We start from the raw sequence: 23,104 nt of genomic DNA, 5'->3' as shown, positions 1-23,104 counted from the left end.
TGATGTTGAGATCAGGGCTCTGTGGGGGTCATATGATCACTTCCAGGACTCTTTTATCTGCTTTACCAGTCAAGCCTAAATAATATGATAAGTTTTTATGGGGAAGTAAACTCATAACTGAATCTTGATTAATGTAATCAAAGTGATATATTTGGATTTTGTGAACGTGTTTAATATAACAGTCTGGTACATAAGATGTTCTCAGTCTAGGGGAAAGTATGTACATTGGCAGAGAACTGCTTGAAAGACAAAAGATAAAGGTAATGTAAATGGAATATATTAAAACTGGGCTAAATTTATTGGTGTCTTTTTTTTATCTTCTATGTTAATGATCTTGCAGATGGTTTAGCACTACCACTAAGCAGCAAATGCTGAAAAAACTCACACAGTCATCTTATGGTGCCTGGAATTGTACATTGATTTATAATTCTCTGGGGGGACAGCTTAGCTCCACTGTAGATGGATATCCTTTATAATTGCAAACAAATGCAAAACTGCTCTAACATGAGACAATAATCAATAATATCTATTATATAAAAATAAATACATAAAATAGGAACAAAACGGAAGACAGTCAAAACATAAATATCATACTCTCTATTTATTAATATATATATATATATTGGTAACAATCACCAATTAGTATAAATAGATAATCAATACAATTCAAATTCCACAGGAAAAAATTGATCATACTGTAGTCTCGACATGTTTCTGAAAGTGAATATAATGCATTGATCAGGGAACCAAAATTTGGAATATCGGCTCTAAGAAATGCTATCTCCAGCGTGAATTAGATAATCCCTCTGTCCATTTTAGAAAAATCTTACAATTTATCTTAGACCTCAATCAAACCACATGATAGATAAACCAAAAATTCTTTATTCTGTAAAAATTATGTATATAACAATAAAATCAATCAGGCATTCAATGAGTCAAATTCCAGAACAAAAAAAAGTTCAGCGATAATTCAAATAAAAAAAATAAAATACATATAACCAATATGAATTCACTAATTTAAGCCAGGTTTATTTTTCATATCGGTTTGAAGATTCTTTGCAGCGATCGCTATTTATGAATTCAACGAGTGTGATTTGTTACCTATTAAAATATAGTTTTCCTGAAAGTAACCCAATCGCTCTCTGAAGAAATGGGAAGAAGAGAAGAGATTTCCATGTAAATACAAATAGTTACAAATCCCAGTAGTCAACCGCCTTTATATTGCTTTATTGGATTAGTGGTTAGCACTTCTGCCTCACAGCACTCATGAGTTTAATTCTCAACCATGGCCTTATCTGTGTGGAGTTTGCTTGGGTTTCCTCCAGGTGCTCCGGTTTCCTTCTACACTCCAAAAACATACTGGTAGGTTAATTGGCTGGCATTAAATTGACCTTAATCTCTCTCTGTCTGTGTATGTGTTAGGGAATTAAGACTGTAAACTCCAATGGGGCAGGGACTAATGGGAGTGAGATCTCTGAACAGAGCTGCAGAAGTAGTGGCGCTATATAAATAGCTGATAATTATGATGATGATGATGATGATAATAATATATCCCAAAATAGAGCAACACTTTAACTGAGACAGGAGGAGGAACACAAGGGTTAAGCAATAAGAATTATCAGCTTATGTGTGCAACAATACTTTCCCACATACAAGGTATTTATTGTTACTCACTCTCCTGTGGAACAGAAGGTCCGTGCTGGTGGGATCTAGTGCAGCTCTGGTCATTATTTGAGTTCAGAGAAGAATATGCCACAATGGATATAAGAATTGTCACTGCCCTTCCCTTTATGGATAGGGACAGTATGCTGGCTGGGTCTTATCCGCCCTTACTGCAGCTCCTATCCTTGCTTGAGAACATGACCCAGAGAATAAATGAGTGCTCTCCAAAATATGAACATGTTTTTTTAAAATGAAATTACATCTACAATGTTGGTGTAGAAACTCACATAAAAACATCTGTATTTCAGACCACTGACGCATTTCACTGTGGTTCATAGTTTCATCAGAGATGAATGATGCTATTTAAGCTGCATAAAAGTAGGAATAAATGCACATGATGCAAAAGTACGCCTGGGAAATCCTTATCACATGAGGTAGTGATGACAATTTTACTGACAGAGCTTCTAGATGATTGGAGCCTCTATTACATGAAATAGTATCTATATGTATAATATATAGAACACAATTTTGGGTTCTTGACCCAGGGAATTTATCCACCTGCCATTTTTGGGGTCATAAAAGTATAGTTTCCCCTTAGTGAGGCTACATTGGCAATTGTCACACACTGTATTTTGTTTAGCAGACATTGGAATCAACAAAATTAGAACTTATGAAAGGTTGAACAGTTGTATTTATTTATATTATATTTTAAAACTCAATAAGGATTAAGTAAAGTCTCTCTCATTGCAACATATACTCTTATTAAGAGTTTTAAGATAGATGTCGGAACTCTTCCCTTTTGCTTGCTATTGTTTACAACCCTGCTGCCTGTTGTAATGAACTACTCTGTTGATGTTTGTATAAGAGAACACAGAGCATTGTGTTCTGAAAACACAGTTACATCGATCGTGTGCAAATAATAATAGGAAAACAAAGTGAGAGAGGACATAACCAATAGTTTCTTTCTTATTTGGCTGTCTTGAAGGAAGTGATCAGTTTACATTAATGTGTATGAGGCTCCTCCTGATTGGCTGCAACACTTCTGTTCAGACAATAATTTGCATATCCTTGTTTGGAATTTTCAGAAACAATAATATGGACACCTATGGTAACATTCAGTTTTTGAAATATATCTCACCACTTCTCTAATAATACATATTAAATCCTAATTATTTAGTTACAGTGGTGGGGAAAAGTTTGCTTCTGTCTCTGAAACCAATTACCCTTTTTAAGGAACTTGCAAATGTCTGTTTGATGTCCTTGTTTCTGAGGCAGTATATAATAGGGTTGGATATATGTGGGACATAGGAGTACAGACAAAGCACAAATACATTCACATCAGCATTAAAATATAAGCCAACCTCATGGGCTGTGTATGTGAACACTCGTGGTGCATAGTGCACAGTTATCACAACAAGATGTGTCGTACATGTGTAAAAGGCTTTCTGCCAGTTAGAATTTGATGATAAACACATTATATTCATTATAATGATATATGATGATATAATAAAGCTTAAAGGTAGAAAAAGTATAACCATAGAAAAGACAAAGGTTGTTTTCTTGATTACGGACACATCTTTACAAGCTAGAGCAGTGACAGCTATGTTTGTGCACATTAAACTGTTGATCTTGTTATACCCACAAGGAGGCGCTTGTGAGTTCATAATAAGAGCTGTTAATGCAGTGACACTGGCGATGACCCAGCAGATGCAACAAGAAATCGCAACCACTCTTTTGCTGATGATTGAGGAATATCTCAGTGGCTTGCAGATTGCAAAGTAACGATCGATGGCCATGAGCATGAAGATATAGGAATCAGTGGTGTTTAAATAGTGAACAAGAAACATTTGGAGAAGACATTCAGGGAAAGTCATCTTTGCTCCAAACCAATACTTGGCAATGATTTTGGGTAAAGTTATGGTGTCAAATAGGAGATCAGCAACTGCCAGATTTGCTATGATCAAGTACATTGGTTTGTGCAAACATTTCTTCAAGACAACCAGACTGATGACAGAGCCGTTGGCAGCTAACGATGCAATGAACAAAATGAGCATAACCATGGACACTGGTACATAGAATTCTTCTTTGAGTCCGGGGAAACCAACAAGAATGACCTCCAGAACCTCAGACTGGTTCCCCATGATCTATTATTCTAGGAGGGGAAATTAAAGTTAGACAGGTATTTTCAATAATTAAATATGTAGGGCCAAATTAACAGTAAGCAGCAAAGCATAAAAAAAGAGCAAATGTGCACCTTGGCAAACCATCTTGCACTGCAAGGGGCAAAATTAAAAAAATGGGAGAGAAATTTTGTGTTAGAAGTTGTGCTTTCCTCGCTGATCAAGGGCAGCAAGGTGGCTAAGAGGTTAGAACTTCTGCCTCACTTCTGCCAACCATGGCCTTATCTGTGTGGAGTTTGTATGTTCTCCCTGTGTTTGCGTGGGTTACCTCCAGGTGCTCTGGTTTCCTCCTACACTTCAAAAACATACTGGAAAACTAATTGTTGCTATCAAGATTGACCTTAGTCTTTCTGTCTGTGTGTGTATGCTACAGAATTTAGACTGTAAGCTCCAATGGGGCAGGGACTGATGTGAGTGAGGTCTCTGTACAGCGCTGCGGAATTAGTGGTGCTATATAACTAATCGATAATGATGAACTCTAAATTGCAGTGTAAAAATCAATATGCCCGGTATTTGGGTGCCACATGCAAAAGCAGCCGATATTCCCATGCATGCAATAAATACATCTGTCCCCTTTGCATTGCATGATGGTTTGTACAGGAGAAATTTACTCCTAACTCAAAATGAGGCCAGGTATATACCTTTAAGTGAACGCATCAAATCAATATGATCATAAATGTAGAGGGAAAACATAATATATCTGTCATTACATTAAACACTACTTCCTACATAATGCACAGTCAATATTAAAAGTCTATGGGGTATATTTACTAAACTGTGGGTTTGAAAAAGTGGAGATGTTGCCTATAGCAACCAATCAGATTCTAGCTGTCATTTTGTAGAATGCACTAAGTAAATGAAAGCTAGAATCTGATTGGTTTAGTAAATCTAGCCCTATGTTTTATTATTATTTGCTAAATTATCAATTTTCCACAAAATCCCCCATTCATTTTCTTGTGTGAAATATCAAACGTTTGATTATTTAAAATATAGTGTTTCTTAAAAAGAAAGAAAAAAGTGATAAATATATGATAAAAAAAAATACATGTAAAAGAAAATACATAAAGAAATCCAAAGTTGAACTCACAGATTACATCACAGCAATTGTGTCCTGTTTCAATTTCAAACATCTTTAATAATAATTTAATAATCATGTAGAGGTTCAAGTCATTCACTAAACTATATGACCCTGATGTACATTATATAGAGCAAAGAAGGTGTCACAATGGAGTGTATATCAGCCTCTTTCCTGATAATCGGGTAACTAATGGTCCTTATTTAGTAGTGAGTGGATTCTTAGATAGCTGTCTTATGTACTGTTCCCTTTTCATTAGATAAAGTGGGGAGAAGGGGATGAACAGCTAGTTTTAGCACTGGAGGACATGACCCTCGGTATCAGACAAACGTTCCTGATCCATTACAGCAGTGTGATTCTGCATATAATGCTGCTGTGTGACATGTAGCATTTCACTGCTGATCAGAGTAGAAAATGTAGTTTTGAACACAGGGGAGAGATTCAATTAGGAATGAGCTACAGCTGACTCCTAATGTCCACATTTCCGTCCATTACAGAAAGGAATCTCTGCATACTGCGCATGGTATACAAGCAAAAATTATCCTCAGCATCCCACTGATTTGTCTTTGCAGAGTGTTCCGAGGACACATCACAAGTATCAAATTCAAATGACATTATCTGAAATGTGTTACAGTACTTCCTATTTACCAGTACAGAAAAGAGGACATGTTTATAATATCAGAATATTAGTTTTTACGTTACTTACTGCAAGGATGTATGTGCCTGCTTTACATCCATTACTGTTTACCAGTTCTGCACTTGGGGTGCAGTGGTCAGCTGAGGTTTTCTCCTTAATGATGTTTGGAAGTTCGGAAGACTCTGAGGTTTGACCTCATACAAGTTCCACAAACTTCAAGCTTATTTATATTATGTTTTTATTATTTATATTATGTTTTACTGCTTTGCTTGTGCTCAGTGAGATTCCTCTCTAGTATTTGTTAAGGACCAATACAAAAAGCAATGTTCAGCTTTATAATGGTCTCTCTGAAAGCACCGGGGCAATGTGCAATAAGTTACATAACTCAGCTGCCCAGCCAGAGCTCTGACTCCCTTATATACCCAAAATATCCAACACTGCATAAAAATCAGTTGTTGTATATTCAGATATTGCAGGTACTCACATGTCATTTTGTTTTTAAATTAATTTGAATATCACAAGCTAATTACAGCAATACAAATCTGTCAAAAGATAGCAAAGATTCCATACCATTGTGAACCACTCACTATAAACACTCCACTTCAGCCATCATTTAGTATGACTAGAGGACATATAATCTATTGGTGTCTCCGATACATTGACATGTTTTCCAATAAAAGTTCCTCTCTAGTTTATCAGCTGCTGTAATAATCAGGATGGAAAAGAAACTTATGTTCCAGTGATAACATTGTATCTCTCACCCGATGAACATGTATCGGCTCCAGACAGACAAAATAAAATGCTGCACATTCATCAAGTTGACAAAGTCATTATAAAATGTTGCCATAGACGTTATTGATAATTTGGGGATGATAATGTCACATCTATGCACAGATCTTGGTGGATGAAGATCTTGTCTAGAGCTTTTATAGCCATCTTATAAAATAGGTCCCTAGAGATACATTAGTAAAAAGAGCAATGGAGAAAGATGTTCCCTATAGAATTCCATAATTGCTAATTACTGTTCTGTAAGTCTCCTAATGATCCCAAGTGTGACACAGGAGCGATACAGTATGTATAAGATTTTCTCTTTTCTTTTGAAATAATAAATGAGATGAGCAGGATTCCAAAATATAATATTTCTATAGTTTATTATTAAAATGATATTATACATAGATACAGCCATACTGGACGAATCAGACATACGCCCAGGGTCTGAAATGCCAATTAACACTCTATATTTGATTAACTCATTCTTTTATAGAATATGTTACTCCTTATTTCTTTAAAACATTCCTTCCCAGCTTACATCACTGCTGGCACTCTATCATTAAAGTGACATGTTCTTTGTGGAAGGGTCATCTTGACCTTATGTGGAGCCAATATTTTTTTGGCCTTATTCAGATATTGTGAAATACTGGAAATTTACTAAAAACCTGTGTCTCATTAGTACAATTATGTAATGTGTTGTTGAACAAATATCTGGGGTATAGTTCAACATATTTTTCCGTTCTCTTAAAAGCATAACCACATAAAATCAAGTTCATTGGTTTATGCTATTGAACTCATTGGTAATAAAGGGTTTGTGTTAATAATTACTTCGACAAGTACAACACATTAGGCTTCAGCAATCAATAAAATGTTATTCTGAGTATATTGTTGTTTCCCAACTCCGTTGCATAGGTGTCACCCTGGACTCCTCTCTCTCTTTTACGCCCCACATCCAATCCCTTGCTCAAGCCTGTCGCTTCCAACTGCGCAACATTGCCCGCATCCGACCCTTCCTCTCACAAGATGCCACCAAAACTATCATCCACGCACTCATCGTTTCCCGCCTTGTCTACTGCAACCTTCTCCTCACTGGCCTCCCCCTCTCTCATCTTGCCCCCCTCCGATCTGTACTCAATGCGGCTGCTAGACTCATCTTTCTCTCACGCCGCTCCTCCTCTGCCTCCCCTCTCTACCATGCCTTACACTGGCTCCCTTTCCTCTACAGAATCCTCTTTAAACTCCTTACTACCACTTACAAAGCTCTCTCCCAGTCTACTGCCCCCTACATCTCTAACCTCCTCACCATCCACACTCCTGCCCGCTCCCTGTGCTCGGCAAACGACCGTCGCCTCTCCTCCACTCTAATTACCTCTTCCCACTCCAGAATCCAAGACTTCTCCTGAGCTGCCCCCCTGCACTGGAATGACCTCCCTCGCTCCATCCGTCTCGCACCCAATTTATGCTCCTTCAAACGGGCACTCAAAACTCACCTGTTCCTGAAAGCCTTCCAACCATCAACTTAACCCCTCATCTACTCTGCAGTTCTCCCCCCTCTCCCCTGCCCCTTTTTCTCCCTTGTATCACTGCCTCCCTTTTGTGCCTTTTTGTCCACCTTCCCTTAGGATGTAAGCTTGCATGAGCAGGGCCCCTCTCCCCTCCTGTCTCCATACCGAATCTTCTGCTCCGTATTTACTCCATATGTCTGCCTGGAGTTTCTGAAGCATTGGTACTCTGTGTTTATTGTTCTGTAATGTTTCACCCTGTATGGTCTACTGTTTGTACTATGTATGGCGCTGTGGAAACCTTGTGGCGCCCAACAAATAAATGATAATAATAATAATAATAATAATAATAATAATATTGAGCATCAGCTTCATGTTTCGGGTTCTAAGAAAGTTTCAATAAAAATTTTAAAGGACCTCTAAACCTACAATTAATTTTTTTATATATATAAAGGGGCTGCTTGTTAGATTCTATAATATGTATGTACAAGTTTTATGAGCTTAATAGTTACAAAGATGTTTTAGTTACAGATGGAAACTCTTCCCTATGCATATCCCATAATTATCCATTTTGAAATAAACTCCCTATATGTCACAAGCAGAGATAGAGCTTGTACTCAGTTTATATCTGTCCTTGGTGCTTTATCCTGTCTCAATTGGTGAACACAACGTTTGCAGTTCTAGACCATGAATAAAGTGTTGTCAGTATGTAGGGTACTTTTCCAAATGTCTGGTGGATCCTGAAAACACTGTACTCTATTTGTTATAAGTGCTTTGAGAAGTGACAACATGTTACTGTAAGTAGGATGGGTTGGTTACATTGATACATGTATAAGAAGCAGCAGAAAGTATTAGTTAAAACTCCAGCTCATTCCAGACCTGCAGGGTAATTAGCCTTGTTGTATGAGCAGCCTGTGGATTGGGCATCAGATAGACCATAATATTATGGAAAAGGTTATTCAAACAGATCATTGGTTGAACCTTGACCTAACTATGTAACCCTGGACAGTAGTTATCATCTCCAACATTGTGAATAGATAACACAAAGGTATCTCTTTATTTATTCTCAAGACAGATGACACCAAGACAGGTGGAGTAAAGAACAGACTTAAGCTCACATCTAAAGCTAGTTTGTGCAGTGGATGGCTGTAATACCACCGTCATACTCCAGACGTGGCTACAACATGTCCACAGCACACTGGAAGGGTTAATGCCCAAAGTTGTGGTGCCATAAAGGGAGAGATAGTGAGCTAATAATATGTGAATATGTGAACTGACACTAAGTATAGGAATAAACTTCCCCATAAAATTAGCATTTCTGTAATGAGGGATATATGTTCAGAATACTGGAATATTGGTGATAGATGGTACTATGTGTGCTGGGTAAATAGACCTGACCAAAAGTACAATGTCCAACTTATTTAAGGCAGCATAGGTAATAATTATACTAGAATTAAAAATCTTTTCTAGGTCACAAACTTTACATTTATGTTTGAAATTCAGATATATTCTACATTGTAGGGTGTATTTACATAATTGGAAGAATATATTTGTGACCAAGTTAGTATTTTTGAGAATCTATCCAATGATGCCTATATCTGCTACCCTCAACTTTATACATGTGCCACTTCATCTCCCTGCGGTTTAGAAATGTACTCATACATGATATAAAGGCGACTATATAACCCTAAATCTCTCCGCAGAGACATATTTTGTCTGGCCCTATAATAGTAAATCCATCTGATATTATTTAATACCTCTTGATATATAAACAAATTGGAAGTAACATTATAAAATTGTGTAACAGCAGAAGTTTAGAATAACTATGTATCAATAAGGATGGGAATATGTGTCTACGTGAATAAAGTATGTGAGACAAAGTACACTAGGCTGACAATTTTCAGAGCATAAGTATTTTCTTAGAATCCAATAGAAAGACACCGGCTGTATGATAGAATTTCTAATGTAAACTCTGGGAGAGACAATGGTGTTAGAAAAAAACAAAGTGTCTTTATAAAGGCAGAGATACACGGAAAGCCAACTGGTGCAGACAATAGCAAACAGCAACTCAGTTCATAGGAATTGCAGGATTAACCAGCAGAAATTGCAGGTATACTGTGATAATACAATGAGCTACAGATGCAGTGAATGGCAAGACTTAGTCCATAGAAGCAGCAGGTTCTAAGGTATAAAGGGTAAACTGCAGCACATGGCATTAGTTTAAGTGCTGGCACAGGAGGACAGGATTCCCAGATAAAGCAGTAGAGCTGAGGACTCTGGTTACCAGGCACATGAGTTGATCTGCAGGTGCAAGTAGTTTGGATATCCAGGTAAGCTGGGAAACTTGGCAGTGTAGAGTTGGTTATGGGTGGTCAGATCACTGGAAGAGGTCAAAACAGAGTATCATACTGGAACAGAATATTCACAGGGTTGACAGACAAGCAGAAACAAGGACAATAGATTAACTACACAGGCCAGAAACAATAAAATAGCAGGGCCCTAACATAATCCCCACCCCCCCCCCCCACTTTAAAGAGCGGAGTCCAGATACTGTCCCTGGCTCGTAAATCAGGCTCTTTCATTTTTTTTCCTTTTTATTCCTACTTCCTTTCCTGAATGATCTGAGGTGGGCACAGGAAAAGCAGTCTCTTCAAGAAATATGAGGACCTTTGCTGTGCAGAACTTTCAAATAACCACGGCATTGAAGGCAACAAGGTCTGGTAATATGGAATCATTAGCATCTACAAGGGAATGCGCCCACTATAGAACCTCTACTTAAAAAGACATAAGTAAGGAAGCAATTAAGTCCATTGAGTGGCATCACAAGAATCTGATACTTGAGTCGCCTCTGTTGTATCAATGCCATGAATAGAGTGATGTCTCCATCAAACTAAATTGATGGTCCTTGCAAGTTTGAGTCTGGGGACTCAGACTGAGCATAAGTTTCTGGGGGCTCAGACTAGGTACACTTCGCATAAGAAGGGCCGGACCGAGCAGAGAACTTGTAAGGGGCCTAGATGGGCACATAACACAGATAGATCAACAATTCAAAACACCATTGACTGAACAACACTTTGGGCTAGATTTACTATCAGGCGTGATGCATGGCGGCTTCAAACCGCCATGCATCGCGGCGGTTTTTCGGCGTGTTTGCATTGCAAACAGCCGGATTTACTAATGGGCGCATTTCAGCTTCAATTTGAAGCCGCCGGCGATGTAACGGCGGGATGTAATGCTCAAAGCCGCCGGCGGCTTTGAATAGAACATGGCGCTTTTGCTTGAAATGACGGCGCTTTTGTGTAAAGGCGGTTTTTTTGAAAATCACACCTGTCTCCTGGCCTGTTACTATTGGCTATTTTCAAAGTCAGGAGATTTGACATCACAAGCCCTATATAAACCACTGGCCTGACACTTTTTTCTCTGATAGGGTTTAGAGGAGTTTTGTGAGAGGCGTTTGGAGGATAGTGGTTTGCTGAGAGTTGGTGAGAGTTGGAGTTTGGTGGATTGGTGGAGCGATATCTGATTGAAGTGTGAGTAGTCCTGTGGTTTTTTCCTGTTTTGTACATTTATTTTCTCATTTATTTTCTGTCTTGTATTTTTTGTATTTGACTTGTCCTTTGTCTGTGTTACTTGTGTGTGACTGTGTGGAGAGTGTGTCTGTAGGTAGTGTAGTTTGTTCTTTGTGTTTGTAAGTCCTTCAGTGTTTTGTGTTTTTCTGTCTTCTGGGTAAAAATGTCCAGAGATAGGAGGGGAGAACAGGCTGAGGAGAGGGAGATGGAGGTTGAGGGGTCAGAGGAGGGAGAGGGAGAGGTTGAGGAGACAGGACAGGGCAGGAAGACCAAGACAGGGAGGAATGTGCGCTTCTCACATGATGAGAATTGTGTGTTGGTGCACAGCATCATTCCCTGCTATGAGGTCATCCTAGGGAACCTGGCAGCCCGGACTCCTCTAAGGCGGCGTCACCAACTGTGGGGGAGAGTCTGTGAGGCCGTGAACGCGGTGGGCCCACTGAAGCGGACAGTGGCACACTGCCGCAAGCGCTTCTCTGATATTAAGAGGAGGCTTAAAGAGAAGATGGCCCAGGAAAGGAGGTCGACAAGGCGCACGGGTGGTGGCCCCCCACTTCGTATGGAGTACACCACGTACGAGGAGGAGCTGCGCCAGATAATGCCGGCTGAAATTGTAGAGGGCATAAATGTGCAGGACACCGATTCGCCCTCTTTTGGCCAAGTAGTTGGTGAGTTATTTGTTTTTTTTGTACCCTAACAGTATTTTAAATGTTTTTTTCTTTTTAAAACTCCTTTTTTCTTTTTAAACCTGCTTTTCTCTTTTTAAAACTGCTTTTCTCTTTTTAAAACTGCTTTTCTCTTTTTAAAACCTCTTATCTCCGTGCAAACGTTTTTTCTTATTTGTTTTTTTTTTTTTTTGTTGTTTTTCAAAGTGTATTTTTGACTCTAATAGTTTGTAAAGGTTTAAAAACAGTATATTTGGAAATTGTTTTTTATGGAAATACATTGTATGCTTTTTCTAATACATCCAGATTCGCCAGGACCGCAGTTCAGTCCCAGTGCCAGACCTACACCTCCACCTTCAGCGAGAGATTCGGGCACAGACGAGCAAGCAGGTGCGTGATTTCTGTTTAGGAGAGAAATAATGGAGTTAATTGATTTTATGTGCAAATGTTGCTGCCAATTTTTTTTTATTTTTTTTTTAATTGTTTGCAATGAGAAGTTTGGCCTACATTTTACTAAACTGATATGTTGCCTATAGTAACCCATCAGAATATACCTTTACTTTATTTATTGCATTCAACAAAATGACAGCTAAAATCTGATTGGTTGCTATAGGCAACATCTCCACTTTTTATAGCATGTAGTTTAGTCAAAATAACCCAGCATGTACTACACAGTCCAAATGATAATGGGTATTAAAAGGATAATAAGTGCATCCGTAAGCAGGTAGCATAGGACTAGAAATCAGGAATGCAAACATTGTGAAAGAATCTGTAGTTGCTAAAGAATATTCTTTCCTATCCAGTGTTCAGAATGCAATATACAAACTTATTATCTACTATATACTTACCATCATTTTTCATACACAGGGCCCTCTTCATACCAGCCACCTCAGGTGGAGTCATTGGAAATGTCCCCTGAGCCAGAGGATCAAACGACCATCACCCTGGTAACAGTGGATGCCCCTGTGTCTGGCCTCCAGGAAATTTCACCTGGCCCTGCTGAACCATCACACCACCAACCTGCACCTGAAACTATGGACCCAGCCAGAGAAATGGCGCTGTCTATTGGCGCATTCCAGCAGCAACAGACATTGTTCATGGACAGGCAAACTGGGCACATGTCACAAATTGCGGCCCAGTTGAGGCGAATACACCGCTCCACGAGCCAAATCCCTGCTGCAATAAACCGGCTGGCAAGCGCTTTGGAGCAGACAAATGTGCAGCTGGCCCAAATGTCTGGGTCTGTGGACGCCATGCATTCCTCCATTCGCGAGGGGAATGCCAATGTTATCCGGCTGGCAGGCCAACTCCAGCAGGAACTGATTGCCCGCTTGCCGGCCCCTTTTTCATCGGCCTCCACCAGTGCCGCTAGTACGCCTACCACATCTCTACAGAGTACTCCTCCAAGGAGAGGTGCTCGCACCAGGGGTGGGCGAGGGAGGGGAGAGAGTGCCACCAAGCATAGCGATATGCCTGCAAAAAGGCATCGCTAGCACAATGTTTGTTATTTATTAATGTTTTGTCAAGTTTCTATAACCATTATACGTTTTTATTTATTGTGTTCTGCAATAAATGCAGTTAAATTTCTATTGTGTCAGTCTTTCTTTTCTGCACATTAAACAAGAGTATACTGATTTTTTAACAACTATGCACTAATTTCACGTAAACATTGACCTCTGACTGTCACATTCCAGGGATGTTCATATTTACCACATGAGGAGTACACACTATCCTGTTTTTAAAGGTTCCAATGTACAAAAATTTTACTATAAAATACTAAAATTGCACTCACATAAAACACATTTTTGAGGAAAAAATGTTTTTCATACTATGTACTTACACGTAAAGTAGTTTGCAATTAGACGGTCTCTAATCTCCCTTCCGCCCTCTGTGCTCTGCACATCACCATGTGACACGGACCCCTTCTTCTTCACTGTCTACTGCAATAATCGGTGGGGTAAGTTGATGTATTGCTAGATTATGTATCAAACAGCCAGCCAGGATAATTTCAGACCCCTTTTCAGGTGCATACATAGCCACACAACCCGATTATTCTAGTAACCTGAACCTAGTTTACCAAAGTACAAAGGTACGCTATAACACACCTCTACTAAATCAGTAAATAAATTCCATGGTGGGAAGACACAAGAGAAAAAGAAACCAAAACAACACTGCAATTACAAGACACTGGCCTTTTAACATATACAATCCCAAAGTAAAAAACTTTGTACATGAAATGGCCCTTTTCCTTCTGTTCTGATTGCCCAAATATCTGAAACAGCACACTGTTTGAGCAATCTCGCCGCTCACAAGCAGCGCTTTAATTTTGGTCTATTGAATGGCGGTTTTCCGGCGGCTTTATAAACCCCCTAATAGTAAATCCGGCTGTTTGTATGTTGAACATTGTTGAAACCGTCATGGCGATGTATACAGAGGCGGGTTTGGAAACATCATTTTTGGCCGTTTGGACGGCGGGTTTAGCCTTAGTAAATCCGGCGATGGCTAAACCGCCGCCAAATCCGCCGAAAGTCGGCGGGTTTACAAACACGCCTGATAGTAAATCTAGCCCTTTAAACCACCTTGGACCGAACAGCAATTTGAAACACCTCAGACTGGAGAGCACTTTGAAACACCTCTAACCGAATAGCACTTGGAGGAACCTCGAACTGGACAGCACTTGGAGGCACCTTTTATTAGATAAAGCCATGAGGCATCTCTGGCTAAACAGTGCTTTGAGGCAGCTCTGGCTGAACAATACAATGAGGCAGCTTTAACTGAACAGTGCTATAAGGCAGCTCTGGCTGAAAAGTACTATAAGGCAGCTCTGGCTGAAGGAACAACACAGTCACTGAAGCAGGTTGGAGGGACGGAACCCTCTCTGGAGCTGGCTGGAGCGACAGGACCTTCCTGGAGTGGGCTGAAGGGCCAGGGATCTCTCCGGAGCATGCTGGAGGAACAGCACCCTCTCTGGATCAGGTTTGGAAAGAAATCCCAAGTTACACTTATTTGCAGAGTCCAGAGAACCCTTGGGATACTGGGAGGTGACTTGGGTTTGCGTAGCAGGCATTGCATCAGGAGGTGTTTTGGACTAGCACAGTAGAGGCATAGGTAGTTGACCCTTCTGTGCGTGCATTCCTCCTCAGAAAAAGAGTATACGGGTAGACTGCCAATTTGGAATTCTCAATGGTAGATGTTACAGACACCAATATAGGTGCAGTGCCATTAGAGTCTATTATCAGGAAAAGTCTCCGGTGGGTGTACTGCGGTCAGCATGTTTTCTCTGAAATAATTTGTTGCTCCAGAATTGGTATTTGGGTAGTAACCACACAAGACAGAAACAGGAAGCTGTTTAAGCAGTTCTTGTAGTAATGTAGACACTTCTGTTATTTGATAGAGGAGCTGTAGTATGTCATTTTGCAGCATTTCAATTTGTGAGATTTCTGACATTGTCTCCAAGATGTCAAAGAATAAGTTAAAAACCAAGATACTAGGAATTAAGGATGAGCGCACGCGGATTCCTGGAATCCGAGCCCACCCGAACATTGCGGATCCGAGTCAGATCCGAGCACTGTCCGGGTATTCCTGCCGATTCCGAAACTTAAAACGAGGCTCTGAGTCATAATCCCGCTGTCGGATCTTGCGATACTCGGAACCTTTAAATTCCCCGCTTGCCGCCGCCATCTTCACTCGGGCATTGATCAGGAAAGAGGGAGGGTGTGTTAGGTGATCCTCTGTCCTGCTATTTCTCGTGCTGTGCTGTGCTGTGCTCTGTCCTGCTGAGTCCAGTGGTGCTTTTGGCAGTGCTCTGTCCTGCTGAGTCCAGTGGTGCATCAGTCTAGTGCTCTGTCCTTGCTGAGTCCAGCGGTGCATTTTGTCCTGTGCTTTGTTCTGCAAAGTGCATATTTCTTTCAAAAGTATTAAAAATTCTTCCATAAAAAAAAAAAAAAAAGAAAAATTCTACAAAAATCCTTTTAAATTAATATAAAAAAAAAATCAAAAAAGTCCTTGCTGAGTCCAGTGGTGCATCAGTCCAGTGCTGTGTCCTTGTTGAGTACAGTGGTGCATCAGTCCAGTGCTGTGTCCTTGCTGAGTCCAGTGGTGCATCAGTCCAGTGCTCTGTCCTTGCTGAGTCCAGTGGTGCATCAGTCCAGTGCTCTGTCCTTGCTGAGTCCAGTGGTGCATCAGTCCAGTGCTCTGTCCTTGCTGAGTCCCGCGGTGAGTTTTGTCCTGTGCTTTGTACTGCTAAGTTTATATTTATTTCAAAAGTATTAAAAAATCTTCCATAAAAAAAAAACCAAAGAAAAATTCTACAAAAATCCTTTTAAATTAATATAAGAAAAAAAAACAAAAAAGTCTTTGCTGAGTCCAGTGGTGCATCAGTCCAGTGCTCTGTCCTTGCTGAGTCCAGTGGTGCATCAGTCCAGTGCTCTGTCCTTGCTGAGTCCAGTGGTGCATCAGTCCAGTGCTCTGTCCTGCTGAGTCCAGTGGTGCTTTTGCCAGTGCTCTGTCCTTGCTGAGTCCAGCGGTGCTTTTGTCCTGTGCTTTGTTCTGCTAAATGCATATTTATTTTAAAAGTATTACAAATTCTTCCATAAAAAGAAAAAAAAAAGAAAAATTCTACAAAAATCCTTTTAAAAAAATATTAAAAAAAATTCAAAAAAGTCATTGCTGAGTCCAGTGGTGCATCAGTCCAGTGCTCTGTCCTTGCTGAGTCCAGTGGTGCATCAGTCCAGTGCTCTATCCTTGCTGAGTCCAGTGGTGCATCAGTCCAGTGCTCTATCCTTGCTGAGTCCAGTGGTGCATCAGTCCAGTGCTCTATCCTTGCTGAGTCCAGTGGTGCATCAGTCCAGAAACTGAGGGAAATAATCTCTCAGTGGCTTAACCCACTTAGACTCTCCTGGGGATTTGTGGTGTCAGACAACGCCAGTAACATTGTGCGGGCATTACATATGTGCAATTTCCTTTGTGGCTCCATTATCCAAATTAAAAGGATTTTTACCTGTTGGTGTAATGATGTTATAAACACTACACTTGAAAGCTTGAGCCTTTAAATGAAAAAGTCACTCTTCATTGCACGAAGATTTGCAACAGGGACAGTTTTTTTGTTCACAAAGTCAACAAATAACACTTCGACGCTGTCTGTCTTTGACATACTTGATGGGATCTCAATGATGAATGCTCTGTACCATGGTCGTCAAAAACAAGAGGTAGTGACGCGCTCGAACTACACCCTCTATATGCTGCAGAGGATGTGGGAGCAGCCATATGTGCAGTGGAATTCAGACCAGTTGAGGGTGATATATTGTGGCCCCGGTACCAAATTGGGTATCGGGGCCACTCCACTACGCAGTCCACATATATGCGTATCAGATATTAAACTACATTCACTGTTGCTGCTGTACCCAAAAATAGGTACTGCAATTCCAAACTACGTTCACTGTTGCTGCTGTACCAAAAAATAGGTACTGCAATTCCTAACTATGTTCACTGTTGCTGCTGTACCAAAAAATCAAATATTGTACCTAAAATCAATATTGTGAGGTGTGAGGTGTTCCGAATAGACTGGAAATTAGTGGAAATGTTTGTTATTGAATATTATTGAGGTTAATAATAGCGTAGGAGTGAAAAAAAAAAAAAAACTTGATTTTAACCCTTTTTATGCTTTTTTAAAAATAAATCAGAACCCAAAACCTTAAATCAGAACCAAAACCTTTCGTCAGGTGTTTTGGCAAAACAAATCAGAACCCAAAACCTCAAGCTAATCAGAACCCAAAACCCAAAACCCAAAACACTAAAAGTGCCCGGTGCACACCCCTACTAGGAATCCCCTGAATAAAGGCAAAAGCATGCAATCAACAGGCTTACATTTGATGTCAGTTCATCATATTATGATTCCTAGTACGAACTCATTGGAGAGGCAATGGTGTTTGACAAACAAACCATAGTGTCTTTATTAAGGCAGAGATGCACAGGAAGCCAATTGTTGCAGACAATAGTAAATAGCAACTCAGTTAATAGGAATTGCAGGGTTAAACATTAGAAATAGCAGGTATACTCTGATAATACAATGAGGTACAGATGCAGTGAAAGGCAAGACCTAGTCCATAGAAGCAGCTTGTTTCATGGTATAAAAGGTCAACTGCAGGACAGGGTAACAGGTTAAGTGCTGGTACAGGATATCAGGATTGCGAGAAAAAGCAATGGAGCTGAGGATTCAAGCAGGTAAGATGATCTGTAGGTGCAGGTAGTAGAGATGTACAGGTAAGTTCCGTGCTTGGCAGTGTAGAGTTTAGGATCTGTGAAATGCCAGTTGTGGCCTGTGTGGAGATGACGCTGGAGAGCAAAACAGTGCATGGAAAGGTGCAGAAGCCAAAGAGAGCTGTAAATCTGGATGATGAATCCAATGGAGCAGTTAGCGGGCACCACAAACCTGAAGCTGGGAAGTGGTAACATAGACCGTAGGCAGAGTAAAACATCAGCCAAAAGGGTCAGTCCAGACTGCTATATAAGTAGTTGATAATAAGGTCAGCAATAAGGTCAATCCAGGCAGTAATCAGGGGTGGTGAAGTCACAGGCAGATATCAAAACCAATTATTAATTGGGAGCAGAATATTTACAGGGTTTACAGATAAACAACAGCTGCAGCAAGGGCAATCAGGTTACAGAGAAAGGTGTACAGATTACAGGGAAAGGCAATCTCTAAAAGGACAGGCACAGATGATTGGGATTCCAGCAGTTAATGACACTAAGTCCTGCAGGTTAGGAGAATGGTCTGAGTACCCCAGAAGCACCTGTGGTATTATAGAGGTACTGCAGGCCAGATACAATATAATGGCATGAGTCCTTACACTCTAATATTATGCTATAATAATCTAATAGTAAAAATGTGCTGATTTGAAAGGAATCTGTATGAATGATTATCTCTATATGAATGATAATCTTTTGAATGAATAAATGATAAACAGTGAACAATAAATATAAACATGAAAGGATATACAAAGAGATTTTTTTTTTACATTTAACATACAGTCTTAATATAGCAATAATAGTCAACAGGCATGTGACCATGAACAATTTAATAAACAAGTTGATGAGTTTTTCAACTTTTCAGACATAGAGATACGGTCCCACCCAAGGGTTTGTTAGCTACTTTTTAATAAGCACATTCAATTATTTTTTCACTTTCTATGATCTATATTTTTAAACATATTTCACCGTATTAGATCTGGTGAATGTAAGACTATATTTTTTAATAGATGTATTAACAAAAGTATTTTTAAGTAGGATAGAAACTTTTTTGGAATGGAGTGCCTTCTATCTTCTTTCCAAGTCTGGTTTTTAAGTTGAAATACTGATCCAAAAAAAGCAATCAGAAGGAACCAGTCAATCACCAGCAGAGATATGCTGAAGCAGCTATACACAACCCCCAGGAGTAAACGGTTCCATGTACCAGTGAAGGAGCCTGATGGTGGCAACGACAACTCTCCTACAACTTGGCACTTGCAGCTGGTTAGTGTCTGGCGACCAAGTGAAAACATTCAGAGTTACTGATGTTAAGGGAACCCCAAAACCAAGCGGTAAACCCACAAATAAAATATTACGGTGTGGTAAGCCCATTTTGTCACAGTTTATAACCGGTGAGAGTAGTGGGATAAAAGATAGGGAAACAGAGTAAGACCAGTCTGTCACAGGTTGCTTGTCTACAAATCTGATAACAAGATTTGTATTTTTACAATGGTTAGCCAATCACTGGAATTTAGTTGCAAATTATTCTGTCCCATTCAGTCAAAATCACTAAATAATTCTGAAACCAATTATCAGTAAAAAGCATGTTGTGGGCATGTATGTTGTTCCGTCCTTTCATTGCTAAATGCTATTTTGGTCTTTAGAGATTGAATTGTTTTCTCTGCTTCCATCTGGACTGAGAACCTTGTTACCTTAACATCTTTTAACCATAGTAAATGGTCTTTTCCTGTAAAGGAGTTGGGTCATCATTTTCTAAGAGCCTGGAAATTTAGTTCTTCTTCCTTGTTTCAGGGCGAAAGTGCTTGAGAAAGAATTGGGAATGTTCAGGGCTTGAGGGTTTTCCCTCATCATCATCATCACAATTTATTTATATAGCGCCACTGATTCCACAGCTTTGTACAGAGAACTCATTCACATCAGTCCCTGCCCCATTGGAGCTTACAGTCTAAATTTCCTAACATAAACACAAACACAGACAGAGAGAGGGAGAACAAGACTAGGGTCAATTTTTATAGCAGCCAATTAACCTACTAGTATCTTCTTTTTTTTTGAGTGTGGGAGGAAACCGGAGCACCCTGAGGAAACCCACGCAAACACGGGGAGAACATGCAAACTCCACACAGATAAGGGCATGGTCAGGAATTGAACTCCTGACCCCAGTGCTGTGAGGCAGAAGTGCTAACCACTGAGCCACCATGCTTTCCCTCCACTTTAGGTATGCTAATAGTAGAATTAGTATCAGATATACAGGTAACAGTTCTTTGAAGACAATCTTGATGCACTTTGAAAAGAGTATCCAATTTTAGTGACAGAGATCTGGGGGTACTATCTGCTAGTAGCATTGTACATTAAAGAGATTTGAGTTTATAAAAGGGATGAATTAAGCGGTTGTTTATATTTAAATTTGAGGAATACAGTTGGGATAGATCTAAGGTCAGCTGAATAAAAAGGTGTGATGGTGTTGTGTCTTAGATTCTGTTACACTTTAAGTTGTCCTTCATCTAAAGTATTAATATCCATGGATAGAACACTAAATGCAAACTTCATATTTAAGTCCACCAGATGGCTCTGATAGATAAGGAGAAAATTTACATGGAGGATCCAGAGCTGTGATATATATATATATATATATATATTTAGAATTGTTCTTGATTAGATAAGTATTTTATAAGAAGTAAAGGTTGTCTTTCTTTTAAACATGTAATATGTTCTATTATATTTGCAATAAATAGGAACGCTGTGTTTAAATAGGATGCAGTGAGGCAGAGACTGGGTATTTATAGATCCGAGAACCAGATCTTATTAAATTACAATTTTACGCCCAGTGCATATAATGAAGGGGTATATTTTGCCTTATCAGTTATATCTTGGCCACAGGTGAGGAGTATGTTGATGAAACAGGCATCACAGCAGACAAGTCTGTGAGTCTGAGACCGGCCAGCGGTATACCCCCATTCTAGGAGATCAGCAGTTTGGTGTTTTTCGTCTTTCAGAGCATATGGCCAGAAACTGTGACACACTAGATTACCTAGAGATTCAGTATATATGTGTATAAGCAGGTAGATGTTTGCTGTCTGAGCAGCTGCATAAATTTAGGCTGCAGGTCTCATATGGAAGCCTACCTGGGTCTTAGTGGGAATCTCTCATGGTGTGTATTATTCTTCTGTGAACGCTGAGTGACGAGTATATATAAGCATTGAAACTAAGCAGTAATGATCTTCAGATTCTGGAGCATATTCTCTGTATAATTTCACTTGTAAGAATGATGGATCTGATGCTGCCACTTGACTTAATTAGCTGTAGTGTATATGGTCTAATTCTAAAGAAGATTGCAGGGTGGTAGGATGTTTGCAAATGGTCCTGACATTACCACAACAATAGTGCCCATTCCCAAATATCTTGAGTAATAAATTGGGCAATTGGCTGAGAATTGGAATTTAATATGGTCAATATTTGAAAGTCACTTTGAGAATATTATACTTTAAAATAAATAAAAAATGATAATAATAATAATAATATTAACAATACTACTACTACTACTACTACTACTACTGATAATACTACTACTACTACTACTACTAATAATAATAATATTAATTAAAAAATGACTACTACTACTACTACTACCACTACTACTACTAATGATAATAATAACAATAATAGTACTACTACTACTGATAATAATAATAGTAATAAGAATAATAATAAAAATAATAGTATTACTACTACTACTACTACTACTACTACTACTACTACTACTACTACTACTACAGCAAATAATAATAGTAATAATAATAATAATAATACAAATAATAGTACTACTACTACTACTACTACTACTACTACTACTACTACTACTACTACTACTACTACTAATAATAATAATAATAATAATAATAATAATAATAGTAGTAGTGCTACTACTGCTACTACTACTACTACTACTACTACTACTACTAATAATAATAATAGCAATAATAATAATAATAATAATAATAATAATAATAATAATAATAATAATAGCAATAATAATAATAATAATAATAATAATAATAGCAATAATAATAATAATAATTATTATTATTATTATTATTATTACAATACTACTATTACTACTACTACTACTAATAACAACACTACTACTACTACTACGACTACTACTACTACTAATAATAATAATATTAATGTGGAACTTGAGCTAAGCTGGTGAGGTTGAGAAGTAAGCAGCAATCTCTGTCTATCTGTGCTGGGAGATGTCTACTATGGCCATTAATCCAATAATTACTGTTTTCTTAAGCAAGAAATAAATTTAAAAAGTTGCATGCAAGTATATGTGTATAGACCAGTGTTGGCTAACCTGTGACACTCCAGGGGGTAAATGTATCAAGCTGAGAGTTTTCTGGCGGATTTGAAAAGTGGAGATGTTGCCTATAGCAACCAATCACATTCTAGCTATCATTTTGTAAAATGTACTAAATAAATGATAGCTAGAATCTGATTGGTTTTTCAAACCCGCCGAAAAACTCTCAGCTTGATACATTTGCCCCCAGGTATTGTGAAACTACAAGTCCCAACATACTTTGCCAATATATAGCAACTTATTACTGGAAGGGTATGCTGGGACCTGTAGTTTCACAGCACCTGGAGTGTCACAGGTTAGCCAACACTGGTATAGACTCTGACCACATGACCACATGCAAATAAAAACACTTTTTCAGTCGTATCTGTAACTACATCCCAGTCTGAACCCGTCCACAATTGAAGAACTTGAAGATGCCTTTACAGAACATTACCTAC

The 23,104-nt window shown here is 39.0% G+C and overlaps 2 protein-coding genes across 2 annotated transcripts; one reads left to right on the top strand and one right to left on the bottom strand.

The window, feature by feature from the left end:
• Nucleotides 1-2,831: 2,831 nt before the first annotated feature.
• Nucleotides 2,832-3,803, bottom strand: LOC142138772 (olfactory receptor 2AT4-like). The gene has a single exon (XM_075195712.1). It carries the CDS (start codon nucleotides 3,801-3,803, stop codon nucleotides 2,832-2,834), a length of 972 nt encoding a protein of 323 aa, XP_075051813.1.
• A 7,880-nt stretch (nucleotides 3,804-11,683) lies between these two features.
• Nucleotides 11,684-13,648, top strand: LOC142140005 (uncharacterized). Its single transcript, XM_075197862.1, has 3 exons — nucleotides 11,684-12,064; nucleotides 12,368-12,451; nucleotides 12,929-13,648. The coding sequence occupies exons 1-3, from the start codon at nucleotides 11,902-11,904 to the stop codon at nucleotides 13,552-13,554; spliced, it is 873 nt and encodes a 290-aa protein (XP_075053963.1). The 5' UTR covers nucleotides 11,684-11,901; the 3' UTR covers nucleotides 13,555-13,648.
• Nucleotides 13,649-23,104: the final 9,456 nt, after the last annotated feature.

The sequence above is a fragment of the Mixophyes fleayi genome, chromosome 2, assembly GCF_038048845.1.
Source record: "Mixophyes fleayi isolate aMixFle1 chromosome 2, aMixFle1.hap1, whole genome shotgun sequence".
NCBI lineage: Eukaryota > Metazoa > Chordata > Amphibia > Anura > Limnodynastidae > Mixophyes > Mixophyes fleayi.
The sequence above is the reverse complement of the archived record's forward strand: the minus strand, read 5'-3'. Positions and strand labels throughout refer to the sequence as shown.

Coding starts and splice junctions, on each gene's coding strand:
- LOC142138772 (XM_075195712.1), bottom strand. CDS start 3,803: ATGGGGAACCAGTCTGAGGTTCTGGAGGTCATTCTTGTTGGTTTCCCC.
- LOC142140005 (XM_075197862.1), top strand. CDS start 11,902: ATGGCCCAGGAAAGGAGGTCGACAAGGCGCACGGGTGGTGGCCCCCCA. Junction 12,065..12,367: donor CTCTTTTGGCCAAGTAGTTG/GTGAGTTATTTG, acceptor TAATACATCCAG/ATTCGCCAGGACCGCAGTTC. Junction 12,452..12,928: donor GGGCACAGACGAGCAAGCAG/GTGCGTGATTTC, acceptor TTTCATACACAG/GGCCCTCTTCATACCAGCCA.